Source organism: Volvox carteri (assembly GCF_000143455.1).
Source record: "Volvox carteri f. nagariensis unplaced genomic scaffold VOLCAscaffold_24, whole genome shotgun sequence".
Lineage (NCBI taxonomy): Eukaryota > Viridiplantae > Chlorophyta > Chlorophyceae > Chlamydomonadales > Volvocaceae > Volvox > Volvox carteri.
In genome coordinates, this window is record NW_003307567.1 from 290880 (window position 1) to 304224 (window position 13345).

The window sequence follows — 13345 nt, forward strand, 5'->3', positions numbered from 1 at the left end:
CAAAGAAGCTATGCCTCGTATTCCCCTCTGCTCCAACCTCAACGCAACTCCGCAACTCCAGTGAATGGCGTTGGGCCCTTCGCCCCACCCGGTCTTTACCTTCCCGCTGATACTGCCTGCAGTCTGAAGAGGCGAAGGGTGTGATGATGTGTCGGCCTCTTGGTCATGGAGACCGAGGACAAGACGATGGAAGATGTCGACCAAAGGATCTGCCTGGACGAGAGGCTTGGATACGATCTATATCGTACGTATGTGTACGACAAAAGCAGTGCCATCCCGTACGACATCATACATCGCACGGCGGCACCGCTTACGTCGGTGCATTCCGTTCGGTGATCATGTTGAGTGCTCTACTCCTGTGCCCGTTCCTTTCAAAGCGCACAACGTTGTTAACAATAGTAGCTCCAAACCTATATCGGTGATAGTGGTCGCATGCGGCCTTGCCTTGCCTGATCTGGCCTGAGCGGTGCGTGGGTTGCCGGTTGGAGTTTGGGGCTTTAGGGTTAGGTAAGCGGAACAGCGGGGCGGCGGTGCCATGGCTGCGGCCATCAGCCAGCTTGCCGCATTCCTATGCCAGATTAGGCTATCCGGCTTTCGTTGCGTGCTGAACGCCATGGAAATGGTGAAGGTTTGTGGTGTCGTCAGTACGATGAGGTTGATGTACGGTCCTGACACGTAGAAGACAAACAAGGGCGTGAAGAATGAGAGGAACGTTGGAGAAAAGTGCATTATACCAGTAATAACCGATAAGAGAACGATAAGGGGGATATAGGGCACTCCGCATCTCCGACATGAAATTGCAACCCAAATGCATGCGGAAAACGGCATGGATTGTACGTCGGTATGTACGGTACGGCACGGTACGGGGCACCAGCCAGGCAACGCAGTCCTGTCCTTAGGATCGGCAGTAATGAAGACCGACGCAATGGACGCGGGGACCAGCTCTTAAAAAAAAAGGGTCTGGACCTAGTGCTATGTTGTACAGTCGGAAACATTCGGAGCGATTTAAACCCCATCACCCCATGTTCCCTTTCGCGCCGGTGTTGCTGCCTCTACCTGAGGCCTCTACCTGAGGCCTCTACCTGAGGCGTCTACCTGAGGCGTCTGTGAACCCACCACCACCGCATTTGGTGGTTCACAGGTTGGAAGCAGCCAGGTGAAGGTCAAGAGCGAGAGCTGAGACTTCCCAACATTATGCATCTCTCGAGTACGAACTGGTACCCAACTACCGCGCAAATGCACCTTAACGCAACCGCCACCCTACATCGCGTCCTCCCAAATCCGCTCTAGTTCTAGCTATCGTACAGTACGGTACCCAAAGGGGCGGGAACAAGAGGGGACATGAGGGGGCAATATAGATGTGCTACAGCCCTCTGCCAGCGTCCTGAGAGGCTGTTCCGGTGCCCAGCTACTGCACCAGCTCCCACCTACATACCTGGCATGCTACTGCCACCTGCACTCGCCCCCACCTGCACTCGCACATATTTTCCACGTATCCTCCCACGTAACCCTACGCCTCTGCCTACGACGCTAGGAAGGCAGCGGCGAACCGGCCACACGTTTCGCACCGCAGCGGTACAGCAAGGAAACTGAGCCCACAAACCGCGCATTATGCCGTACATCGTGTAAATGCCGTAGACCGTGTATATGCCGTACACCCGGGCTATGAGTAGTGTACCCAACAGTTTAGCTAGGTTGGACTCCTGTGCACACATGTACGACATTTCATGCAGGATGTCGCAAACAAAAGCAGCACTGGCTGGGTTCAAAGCAACATCCCAGCTCGCAAGCAATCCGCAGGTACTATTCAAACAGTCCATCGAGTTCAATTATTTTCCACAACAATTCCAAAACAATCAATATCCAGAAATTAAATCCCAAGCACGCGCAATAATTCAGGAAATGTCCATAGACGGCAGACCGCCAGTTCCTGTCCGCTGCTCATTTCGTAAAGACGACGTTCGTAAAAGTGCGCGGCCTACAGCTCTACCACCTCCACGGCGCTGCACGCACCAGCCTCCTCTTCCTAGGGGCACTATTGACAGGGACCGCCTTGATGACGTACAGCGGCGCGCGTGGGTGCAGCTGCTTTGCTACCAGCTCCGTGCAGGGTGCCACGTCAGGGACCTGCCGTACACCGTACATGCCGTACATGCATCCGTGCCGGGGTAACCATTGGTTGGATACAAGACGTTTGAGCGGGCGCAATCATCGCACCAAAGGGGGGGGGTAGACAAGGGGGGGGCGGTAGAAAAGCAAGGAAAATAGTGGCATGAAGTAGATGTGTAGCCAGGAAACATGCTGTCCTACCTGGAGTGCACGTGCATTGATTTAAATGCGCACTGCAGGCATAACTATTACATGTGGTGGGCACAAGAAAACACTGATATGGAAGAAAGCAGTACGGCATTTCGTACTGCTATTGCCGTGCCAATGTGGGTGAGCACATGGTTGTATACATATGGAAGTGATTGGGTGCGTGGGTGGATTGCTCCAGGACCTGTATGGCCTGGGCGTATTTTGTGCAAGACGCTGCGCGTTTGATTCGCCACTGTCTGGTTCTACGACGTGGTGACATAGCGATCAGCTGGCATTCTTCGCATTCACATAGCATGGTGTGGATATGCAGCCCAAGTCAAGGCGGGGCGCTTTACGTTTTGATACGAATTTCTTTATTGCGGGCCTGATATGCAGCTTGTGCGCAAACGGAAACGATTAAATTTACGCACGTTATGAAGCCCCCGCGCATAGACGGACCACCGTATTGCGCAAGCTTAGTAACTCCTATCGACGAGGACCGAGTGTTGTTTAACGAAAACGAACCTGAGGTGTGAGTCCCACGAATTCATTCTCAAGGATGTCATCTGTGATTGGCGCGTCAGCGGGTTTGCACAGGCGCGCAGCTGCATCGAGGGTTAAAACGCCCGAATCAGGCAGGGCAAATTTCTACCTCTGAATACCATTGAGCATCTCACCAATTTCGTCATCATCCATGTTTTCTTCGGGAGCGTAGTCCATGTTGGGTTTGACAAAGGTTACCATGTCAAGCCGGCCATTGATGCGAGCTATGGGCGGCGATCGTTCCTCGACAAAAGCTGCAGCAACACCCGTGTTTGATCCAGGCACGTATTTCCAGCGTGTGATGCTTTGGCGGCGCATGTTTAACTAGCGTGGCATGAAAACAGTTGTCATTGGGACTGCCTTTGTAGGCGATAAATGTGGGTCATTGCGATGCTGGAAAGTTAATAATTACTTTTTTCAGGTAAAACATGATTAACCTCAGGATCGTAACAGTTCTTGATTGCGTCGGTGTCGGATCCGAATCGTAAGTTAACGTTCCAAGCCGTTGCGTGGAGCTTCTTATAAAGTTTATAGTGATAGAGTTTTAAAGAAACGCTTTAAGTTGTGGCACTCGACCACGACCATCTATCACGACCGCCCGAGCCATGTACTGCCCTGAGTCACGCCTGCCTTACATCGATTAAAATTTGATATATAATTTAGCACGGTGCTCAACCTACGTTAATTTATTAACGAAGTGATGCCTATTTAACTACGTTCGTCACTCTAGCCGGTCGCAATCGTGCAAACTAAGCACCCCTGGTATAAAAAAGTATATTTGAGATATAAGTTACCTCTGGAATGCCTGTACCGATTATCGTACGCGCAAGGACGTGCCTTGCAACTGTGGCCGGTTATGGCCAGAACGCGCTGCGGACCGGCCTATCGCAATTCAGCACCCTCAGTCGCGACGTAGCTGAAGCAAACATGGTACGTGTCTAATTTTACACTCCGTACATGGAGTCCATGGTCCATCAACACCCGGACACCACCACTTCCGCAGCCACTCCCGCACGCATTCATTCGTCGCAGGTCCCCATCCTCCTCCCACTCTGCATTTCTGTTCCTCATTTCCCAGGAACTGGATGAGTTTTTTGGAGTTTCCAACAGCGCCAGTAGCAGATCCCTGGCTCCAAACCCTGGACGCCAATTTGAATCCGAGGTCACGAACCTCCATTTGGCTGCAGAGGGTGCCAAATTAGGCCCCTTGGGGCTGCCTTCCGCCCCGGTGGCGCAGCCCGAGACGCCATCTACGCTCCCAACCCACACACAGCCGCAGCCACAGTTACATCCGCAAGCCCGCGCGTTAACCCACATTGACGCATCAGGGTCCGCGTCCATGGTAGATGTATCCCAGGTACATCTGGGGTGAGGGCGGTACGGCTGGAAGAGCGGGGGCGGAAAAGTCGATCCGGTGAACGGTAGTACAAAGTGTTGCTAAGAAAGGGAAACACGAAGAGAACGAAGGAAACTAGAAGCCAGGTACCGAAGAAAGCAAAGGCCTGTAGGTGGACAGCCCCAGTCCAGGATTAGGCATTTCCTGGGCAAGGCCCAAGGCGGAGCACGGTGTTGTCTGGTTCCTCATCGCATCGGTGCGGGGAGGGGATAACGAATGGGGCCAGTGGGGCGGTTGTCGATGGCTGGGGGCCACCGCAGAGGGACGGGGGGAGGAGCTGAGTGGGGGATGTGCCTGAAGATCTGGCTAAGAGCAGCTGGGGGAAAGACGAACCACGAGCGAGTGAAGCTGGGGGAGGGGGAGCAGGGGAGCTTCCAGGGGGGAAAGCTGGGTCCCCCCGGACTGCGGGATGGCTCGACTAGCTTGCCGGTGCATGCCGGTGTGAATATTTGAGTACCCTGTGGGCCACAGCACTGATCTCGATGCCTTTCCAAGTCCTCTTCCCCGCCTCCAAGCTGCTACCACTCTTGTCTCTAGCTGATCGCATGGTACAGCATTTTGTGACCAACGAATATACCACCGGAATCTGTCTGCACAAAATCAGCGCGAGTGGAGCTCAGAGCTGAGAGAATCTGGACCGGGCTTGTGGCTCCGCAGCCCTTCCCCATGTTTCCCTCTTTTTTTCGCACATGCGCAGCGGCGCTATGTGCACGGCCCCTCGTTTCCAAAGGAAAACTGCAACACGTGAACGGTACATGTTACCAAGCCGCATATGGACACACCGACTGACCGACCCGCGGGTCAACGATTTGTGCAGAAGACAGTGACCGTGCGGGAAGCTCAGGCCTCGTGTGTGGTATCCCTTGGGGAGACCTTCCACTTGGTGGCCTCCAACGCTCTGGCCAAGGGGGACGTGCTCAAGGTGGCTCAGCTGGCTGGGATTTGCGGCGCCAAGGCCACCGCCAACCTCATACCCCTGTGCCATAGCATACCTATCAGCAAGGTACGGCAATGCACGGTACGCTACGGCGACCCGGGGTCATCGTTCTTCCCTCTCACGCCCTACAAAACCGGTCGAACCGACCGAGATAAATGTTATTTAGCTCCATTTGGGCACCTGTCGCACTATGCACCGCACATTGTTGCACATTGTTGCCGTTTGTTTGTGCGAGGGCCATGTTGTTGTACTTTGTACGGCAGGTGGATGTGCAGCTAGAGCTGGACGCCACTGCGCGCGCGGTCGTGGTACGCGGGCTGGCGCGCACGGACGGCAAGACTGGCGTTGAGATGGAGGCGTTGACGGCGGTGTCCGTGGCTGCGTTGACGGTGTACGACATGTGCAAGGCGGCGGCGAAGGACCTGGTGATTGGGCAGCTCCAGCTAGATTATAAGAGCGGCGGCCGTAGCGGGACGTATTTCCGTGCTGGGTTGCGGCGGTCTGACCTCTTGCCCTCGGCCAGGCCGCCATTGTAGAGCTCCCTCTGTTGCGAAGTGCATGAAGAATGATTTATGGATAGCTTGCTTGATGAACTGCGGGAAGAAGCTGCAGGGTGCGGCTATGGATGAGGCAAGGTCGACATGTGCGTCACCTCAGGGAGCATTTCGTTGGCGGCCTCGACATGCATATTCCCTGCTGTCAAAAAATGTTTTTTAAACCTTGTTGCGTCATGTTGGCGCTTGAGATATTAACATACATTGTGGAGGTCCCCTAGATGAGGATCTCTTGGTACTGATACTGCTTTGAAATTTGAGAGGCGAGTCGGTGTCAGGATGGCAGATGGGGAGAGCGAGAGGGATTGAACTTGGGCGCCATATGATGTGTGAAACAGGGGGTTGTATCTTCGCCCGTGGCAGCTACCCTGCGAAACCCTGCCTTCCCCGGTATTTCGGGGCACCCTCATCCAGTCACCCTAGTCAACTTCTCAGTGGATCGCTCAGGTTCCGCACCCACCACCAGCATCCAACGGAATCTGCCGGATCAACGGCGGCCCAACTCCATATGTAAGTAGGGTAGGCCTTGCGCGCTGGCTTGTTCCTGGCTGTCCGTGCCTCAGAACACCCACCCCGGCAGTGCATCCAGCTTGTGAGCTTGTAGACAGGCCACGCGATAAAAATTCGCAACCGATTAACGACGGCACCTCCTCGTCCAAAAAGGCGTTCGGCAAGCCGTTACAAGTAGTGCCTTTTTAGCTTCGTGCGTTTCTCACTTCGTTTCAGGCTTCGGCAAACGCTTCGGGCACTTCGGGTCGTACCGAAACTTCCGAAAATAGAAACAGAGTTCCCGAATTCGCTGGGCAAAATCGCGTTTTCTACTGCGGCCCTGTAACAGAATTTGGACGGGTTCGACAGAAATGGACCCGTTCCCCAATCAGAAATACTCCTTTTGCCAATGTCTGCTTCGTTTGTGACCGGGAGTTCGTTAATCACCGTTGGACGAAACGCTAACGGCTAAACGTTGTTCCCAACTTCCCAGTGCTTTTGTTTATCCAGAAACGCAGACTTTGGCAAACAGAAGTTACCTGTGCGGAAAGCAGGAGGCCAGCGATACAGCCCCTCAATCTGCAAAGTCTCTAAGTCAGTTTATTTGTAGGAGCACATCAGAGCGGTTTGCTGGTTTCCGCAATCAAAACCTAATCCTGTTTGATTATTACTACGTATCTTCTGGTAACTGTTCATAGCGCCGCCTCCAAAGGTGCTTCATGCTCAACATCCAGCCGACTTGGGTTCAAGGACATGCTGCCAATCCTTTTGTTCACATGTAGTCTAGGGGGAATTTATCTGTCGCCAGGAAACATACTTTGTAATTCAAAAGCGTAGAGACAGATGTAGTACTGAAGTATGCTTCTTCAGCCACGTCGCCTGTCCCTGATCTCCCTGCCCGGGTCCCAAATAAGACTCAACGGCGCATGGACTCAACGGCTCAAAGCTCGCTGCAGCAATGGATCTGTGCAACCGCCAGCGACAGCACCATCCAGGCGGCGCCCGCCAAGCAAGGACTCAAACGAGAATGGGCGCCGCCGAGTCCCTGATCCCACATGTGGGTGCGCCGTCAGGGAAGGCGAGTCGGGTGCCATGCCAAAGGCATCTGAGCCCTGCCTGTGCATCTACTTAAGGAACATGTCCGAGTCGGTTGACATGCGATATGCCTGATGGGACATGCATAGCATCAACAGCACATCAACAGCGCATCAACAGCGCATCAACAGCGCATCAACAGCGCATCAACAGCGCAGGCCGATACTGCTGACAAAGCACCAAATCACGACTTACGAGGTCGCCATGTCCGCCTTAGCCCGCCGACACCAAAGCCGGAAAACTGACGCAGCTTTCCCATCCTGAGCAGTTGTCCGACTTGGATACCTTTCTCATGTGGTGTGTCAACTTAAACACCGGCCTTTGCCTTTTGAGATATGTGTCCCAGCAAGGTGAACTTATGACTACCTTGACCGACCCAGATGGGCTCCCACCGTTGACCACCTGCCCCGCAGCAGGTCGCCCAGGCGCGCATCAGCAAATCCTCCAGCAGCGCGGTGGAGCCGACTCCTCCGACGGTCAGGGCAGCCAGGGGACATCGCGACATGGCGCCGTTGCCGCACCGGCTGTAACAACGCCGGCTGCCACCAACACAGTTTCTGGGAGGCACCTGAACCGCAGCGCACCTTCCAATGTTGTTACACCACTTCAATCCACCACAGCCGCCAACAGCGCCATCAGTAACCACCACCTTGTCCACACTGGCACCTACATCCATAATAGCTACGCACGCCCCGGATCTGAGCCCTCGACTAACAGCCAACAGCTCCCCCCGGCCAGGCGGGGACATGGGCCCCTAGAGCCGCAGCGGCGCGTCGATCAGACCAAGCGACCCGCGGGTCATGGCGGCGCCAGTTGGGACCAAAGGTCCTTCTCGGATGACGGTAGCGGAAGCAGCACCCGCAGCAGCAGCACCTCGATGGCTAACCCATCGGATGCGGCTCCTAATCGCCAGCTTACCGGCTGGAAGTCAGATGGGGCTGCTAATGGCAGCGGAGGCGGCGGGGTCGGTGGCGGACGCAAGACTGCCATGTCATTCAAGGGGGCTGCAAAACAGATTAATGCGGACATCATGGAAGCTGGTCGCAAAGGCAACTGGCAGGTTATACTACAGGCAGGTCCGGCTGGCTGGCTGGTTTGGGGAGGGTAGCAAGGGATGGTGGGTGCATCAGTTCGTTCAGATGTGTGCAAGGGCAATGGAAATACCGGCCAGATTGGAACACGACTCGGTTGAGCCCCGGGGGAAGGTGAGAACCCGCCGCACCCCAGCCCAGCCCATTTAGCCCTCTTGTCCTATTCATCCTCCACATGACTCGCATGCGACGTTGATCGACTTGTGCGTTGCAGTTGGTTGCGCAGCACGGTGCGCAGTTCAACTCCGTGAATGCGGCGACTGCGTTGCATCGGTTGGGTTCCTGCGGGCTGCAACCGGGCAGCTGGGAGGCGAGGAAGCTGCTGACCGACCCACGGTTCGCACAACTGGAGCGCCTGGCGGGTGAGTGTCTATAGGGTACGGTCCTCCTGGAGTATTAAAGCCTGTACCATTCCTGCAGCATTAAAGTCACCATGTTACCCAAACCAGAAGGGCTGGGACCAGAAAAAACAGGCCAGCATCTGTGCTTGAGTTCTGTGCCTGAGCCATACCGTATATCCAAGTTAAGCTTTTTTGGACGTAGGCTCAGTTATTAAGGCTTTGCGATGTGGGTTTTGCGATCTTGCCTTCCGCGACGGGCACGCATTCCCACGAGTCGTGGCCCGCGCCTAGGGGGCCTCGCAGTTGGGGAGGGGGCTCCGTTGGGGTCCCTGCCCTACGCGGATTCGTCCTCCTTCCCCCAGTTAGCTGGCCCAGCTGCCCGCCGCAACATGCACACACAGCTTCTTGGCAATTCCCTTGGCGCCCACATACCGGATGTGTGTGTGTGTGTATACAGGCTTTGTGCTTGTGTGCGCGGATGCGTGTGCGCGAGAGCTTGCATACAGTCGGCGCACAATCACCCACGGTGCTGCCACCAAGTGTTCGTCTGATGGGTTTCCTATATCGTAGTTGGGTCCACCGGCACCTGCGAAACAGATGTACGACGGGAGAGGGCGTGTGTTTTAATGATCTTCGGAATCGTGAGCAGGAAATGGCCTCAAGGAGGAGTGATACACGGGAGGATAACTTTGGACCGAGGTGATGAATTGTATAGGCCTCACCCACACAAACATCATCAGGTACCTAACGAAGGTGTCCTTTGGGGTCCTTTTTGGATTCTTGTGGATCTTTTTTGGATCCTTGCGGATCTTATTTAACGCGTTGAAAGTGATTTTTGTTGCTTTGCAGAGGCACACGTGCCGTCCTTCGGCCCGCGTGAGGCTGCCAACTGCCTGTGGGCGCTTGCCAAGTTAGGCTGCGATCCGCCGCCCTCAAAGGACAACGACGCCGACCTCAACCAGAGCTATGGCGGCAAGGGCGATGGAGCTCACTTAGGGGGCCTTATGAGCCGCAGCCGCGGAGGCAGCGCAGTTGCTCCTGCTGCTGCTGCTGATCATGATCACGATCATGATGATGGCACCGGCAGCACCGGCCGCAGCAGCGCCAGCAGCGAGGCTGGAGGGAGCTTGCTGGCGGCGCTGTGCGGCCGGATGGAGGTCCTCCTGGAATGCTTAGGACAACAGGAAGTCACGAACGTACTATGGGCTCTTGGCACGCTAGGTATGTATGTATGTATGTTGTTACAGGGTGGTTAACTTCGCCAGCGGCCCCCTTTCCCGGGGCAGTCCCTGCTCTCCCCTGCTAGAGGGGCACCCTAATCCGTCACCCCATCCGACTTCAGAATGTATTCGTTGGGTTCGGCAACTCACCACCAGCATCCAACCAAATCTAGCGGATCAACGGCGCATCAACTTAGTTCCTGGTTAGCTCGCAAGTATGTATGTATGTATGCATGCATGCGGGCCCGACCCCGGGGGAGAGGAATCCATGATTGGCCGTCCCAGGAGGATGTCTGGCTGCCGAGAGTAGTTTTGCGTCCGGGATAAGCGCGTGTGGGGATAAAGCTTGCGGGTTGTGGATCGGAACGAGGAATGTATACAGCTGAGGATGAGTGTTTGCGCGTGCATGTGCGTGTGCATGTGCGTGTGCATGCGCATGTGCATGTGCATGTCTTTTTCTTTACGATCAGGTTTCAGTCGCGGTTTGCAACTACCTTGTGCTTTTTCGTCCGCAGGTCACCACCCTGGCGAGGCCCTGCTCCGGAACCTGAGTATGAGGTTGCTGGGGCTGCTGGCGGAGGTGCCCCCTCAGGGGATTGCCAGCTCCTTGCTGGGACTTGCCAAATTAGGATGGAGCCCGGGGCCTTATGTGCTGGACCAGGTGGCCCGTGGGTCGGTGGCCAAGATTGGAGAGTTCAATGCGCAGGTGGGGGGTGTTGTTGGTAGGGGCGGGGGCCCGCGGATGACACTGGAGACAAAGTGAAGTTGCAGGTCAAGTGGATGACTGGTCCCCAATAGTTTTCTTATAATGCTTCTTCATGATGCGCTAATAATTCGCTCATAAGCGCAACTGCCTCCGGTTCCCGCATCCCAGGTTTTTCCTCCCTCCTAGGCCCGCTCACGTGTCGGCTGATGAAGCAGTCTTTCCTCTCCGGCCCGCAATAGCTGACTTTTCTGCACCTTTCTCCACCTTTGACTCCACTTTTGACTCCACTTTTGACTCCACTTTCTTCACCTTTGACTCCACCCCCGGTGGTTCAGAGCCTGACGTCACCCTGTGGCTCTCCTTCCCTTCCCCCCCTTCTTGTACACTCTTTCCTTGGCAGCAGCTTCACTCGTTTGTGGTTCGCCTTTCCCCCCGCCTCCCGCCCTTCCGCCTCCAGCAGTTGATACTTTCGACGTCGGCAGGGGTTTGATTCTCTGCTCTTTGCATTTGATTTCTCTTTCACGCACATGCACCTCGCCATTTCCTCCCCTGGTCACTGGCCTGCTCGGGGCACTTCCTATACCCTCCACCCATCCGCATTGAACTCCCCTACCCCCCTCCCCTCGCCCGCCGCCGGTCTCAGGCTCTGTCCAATACTATGTGGTCCCTAGCGCGACTGGGCTACTACAATCCCCAGCTTCAGGATGCCATGTTCCGACAGGTGGGTGAGCTCAGGGTTACCGTACGGCGGAAGATTTAGCGTACGGCGGCAGATTTAGCTTGCTGCGCAGGTCGCGATGCAGATGTTTTACTTGAGTGTCCGCGTGTCTGTCTGTCTGTCTGGCATCGCGGCATACGAACCTGCACACCTACATGCCTAGATTCATACGTATGGATGGCGGTCGGTAGGTACGACACGCAGATCACACCCTCGTTTCACGTCACCAATTTTAAAGTTTGAGAGGGCTCCTGCAGACGTTGCAGGGCCCATGTGGCCTGCAATCCTGTAAATCCGTGTAAATTGAATCTGACAAAAAAAGGTTCGTCCGTAAATTACATGTGTGCCAGGCCGTATGCAAAATAAGGCCCTCTTGTCTCTTGAGCATGGACCCCGTATTGAACTCCCCTACCCTCCCACGTGTGCTCGTACATGTGTACGACAACCGTCAGGCCCTAAGGCGCCTCTCGGAGTTCAGTCCTCAAGGGATTTCCAATCTGATCTGGGCGGCCGCAACCCTAGGGCTGACAGTCGTGTCTGAGGGAGACGGGAACGGAAGTGGGAGACCAGGTGGCTGCGGTGAGGGTGAGAAAGGTGGCGGTAGTACTATTCCGTCAGGCGATGTTCCGGAGCCTCTGCTTCGGACCTTTTGCGACCAGGCCGCGGTGTCGCTGCAGGTGCGGGTGCCCGCGCGCTGGCAACAGGGCGCCAAATGGGGGATAATGGGCTGGCGGGTGGTGGGTGGGTGCCGTATATGCGGGACTTTCCCGCCAGAGGTTGGATGGGCCGGTGCGGTGGGGTGTGGTGGGGCGGGAAGGGGAGGGAAGGGAGTTTGATTGGCTATTGGGGCCCACCCTGGGAAGCTGGGAGCCCACCCTCCCTCCTTCCCTCCCTCCCTCCCTCTTTTTCCCTCCGCTCATGTCTCGTTCCTTGCGCCATTCATTTACCCATCCATCTGTGCCGCTTACTTACTATTAAACCTTATTAATTGCCCACTCGTCCCTGCCTTTGGGCCTATGTGCCTATCAGAGCTACTCACCGCAGAACATCTCCAACCTGCTGTGGTCCACCGCCAAGATGGGCTACTTGCACGAGCCCCTGATGCGAGCGGCAGCCACACAGGCGGCCGGACAGCTGGCAGCGGAGGTGGAGGAGCGGGAAGGCAGGGAGGAAGAGCAGCTGGAGGAGGAGGCGGAGGAGAATGACAGAGGGGACAGCAGCGCCAGCGCCAGCAGCAGCAGCAGCAGCAACATGCGTAGACGAGATGGGGACAGAAGGGGAGGAGGAGGTGGCGGCAGGGCTACCGGAGCTTGGAACTCTCAAGAGGTTGCGAATGCGACATGGGCCTACGCGACATTGGGGTTTCAGCCAGGGGCCGAGTTCCTCAAACAGGTGGCCCGGGGATGGCATGTACACGAACATGTACCTTGCGGTAGCTTGCAAGTTAGCATGACAGGTTCGGAAACACCACTGGAAAGGAGAGACGTCAATGTCCACACAGACCCCTCATGACCTGTGAGGTACCTGACCGCTGGCACCTGGCCCCCACCCCCTTTCCCTCCTTCTCCCTCCCTCCCCCTCCCTCTCGCTCCCTCCCCCTCCCTTGCCCTGGCAGCAGCTTCACTCCCTCCCCCTCCCCCCCCCCCATGCGTTTTTGTATTTTTCTTTCGCTGCTCACAACTCTCCCACCTCTCTGCCTTGCATGTGCCTTTGCCCGCTGCTCCTGCTGCCTGGCCAGGTGAGTCCAAAGGGTGGTTCGAGCTTCTTTGGTTTTTCGCGTTGGCGTCGGTCGGCTAGCCGGAATAGAATAGTCGGGTCGGTCGGGTCGGTCGCGCGTTTTAGTTTTTGGGGGGTTGGGAGGAGCACTTGCATACCGACAGCCTTTCAGCATCAGCAAATCAGCTATTTCTCCAGGCCAGCAACTTTATACCACCTTTACGACAGCACTATTTTACTA

The 13345-nt window shown here is 55.8% G+C and overlaps 3 protein-coding genes across 3 annotated transcripts in view; 2 read left to right on the forward strand and 1 right to left on the reverse strand.

Moving 5' to 3' along the window:
• Nucleotides 1–641: 641 nt before the first annotated feature.
• Nucleotides 642–3159, reverse strand: VOLCADRAFT_92045 (uncharacterized protein; the record flags this gene model as incomplete). Its single annotated transcript, XM_002951539.1, has 5 exons — nt 642–668; nt 1470–1703; nt 2014–2127; nt 2824–2903; nt 2976–3159. 5 exons carry the CDS (start codon nt 3157–3159, stop codon nt 642–644), a joined length of 639 nt encoding a protein of 212 aa, XP_002951585.1.
• A 988-nt stretch (nt 3160–4147) lies between these two features.
• VOLCADRAFT_61540 (uncharacterized protein) lies at nt 4148–5710 on the forward strand (the record flags this gene model as incomplete). The annotated part of the gene is made up of 3 exons (XM_002951444.1): nt 4148–4198; nt 5055–5240; nt 5438–5710. Coding segments are annotated over 3 exons (510 nt in total), but the record flags the coding sequence as incomplete, so codon positions are not given.
• A 1365-nt stretch (nt 5711–7075) lies between these two features.
• VOLCADRAFT_92047 (uncharacterized protein) overlaps nt 7076–13345 on the forward strand; it is a gene marked incomplete at both ends in the record, with an annotated part of 31103 nt that continues 24833 nt past the window's right edge. The window contains 9 exons of the mRNA XM_002951445.1: nt 7076–7274; nt 7726–8372; nt 8618–8765; nt 9594–9965; nt 10480–10670; nt 11314–11391; nt 11841–12065; nt 12418–12780; nt 13127–13203. Of these exons, the coding sequence (XP_002951491.1) occupies nt 7076–7274; nt 7726–8372; nt 8618–8765; nt 9594–9965; nt 10480–10670; nt 11314–11391; nt 11841–12065; nt 12418–12780; nt 13127–13203 (2300 nt within the window). The remainder of the gene's footprint in view (nt 7275–7725; nt 8373–8617; nt 8766–9593; nt 9966–10479; nt 10671–11313; nt 11392–11840; nt 12066–12417; nt 12781–13126; nt 13204–13345) is intronic.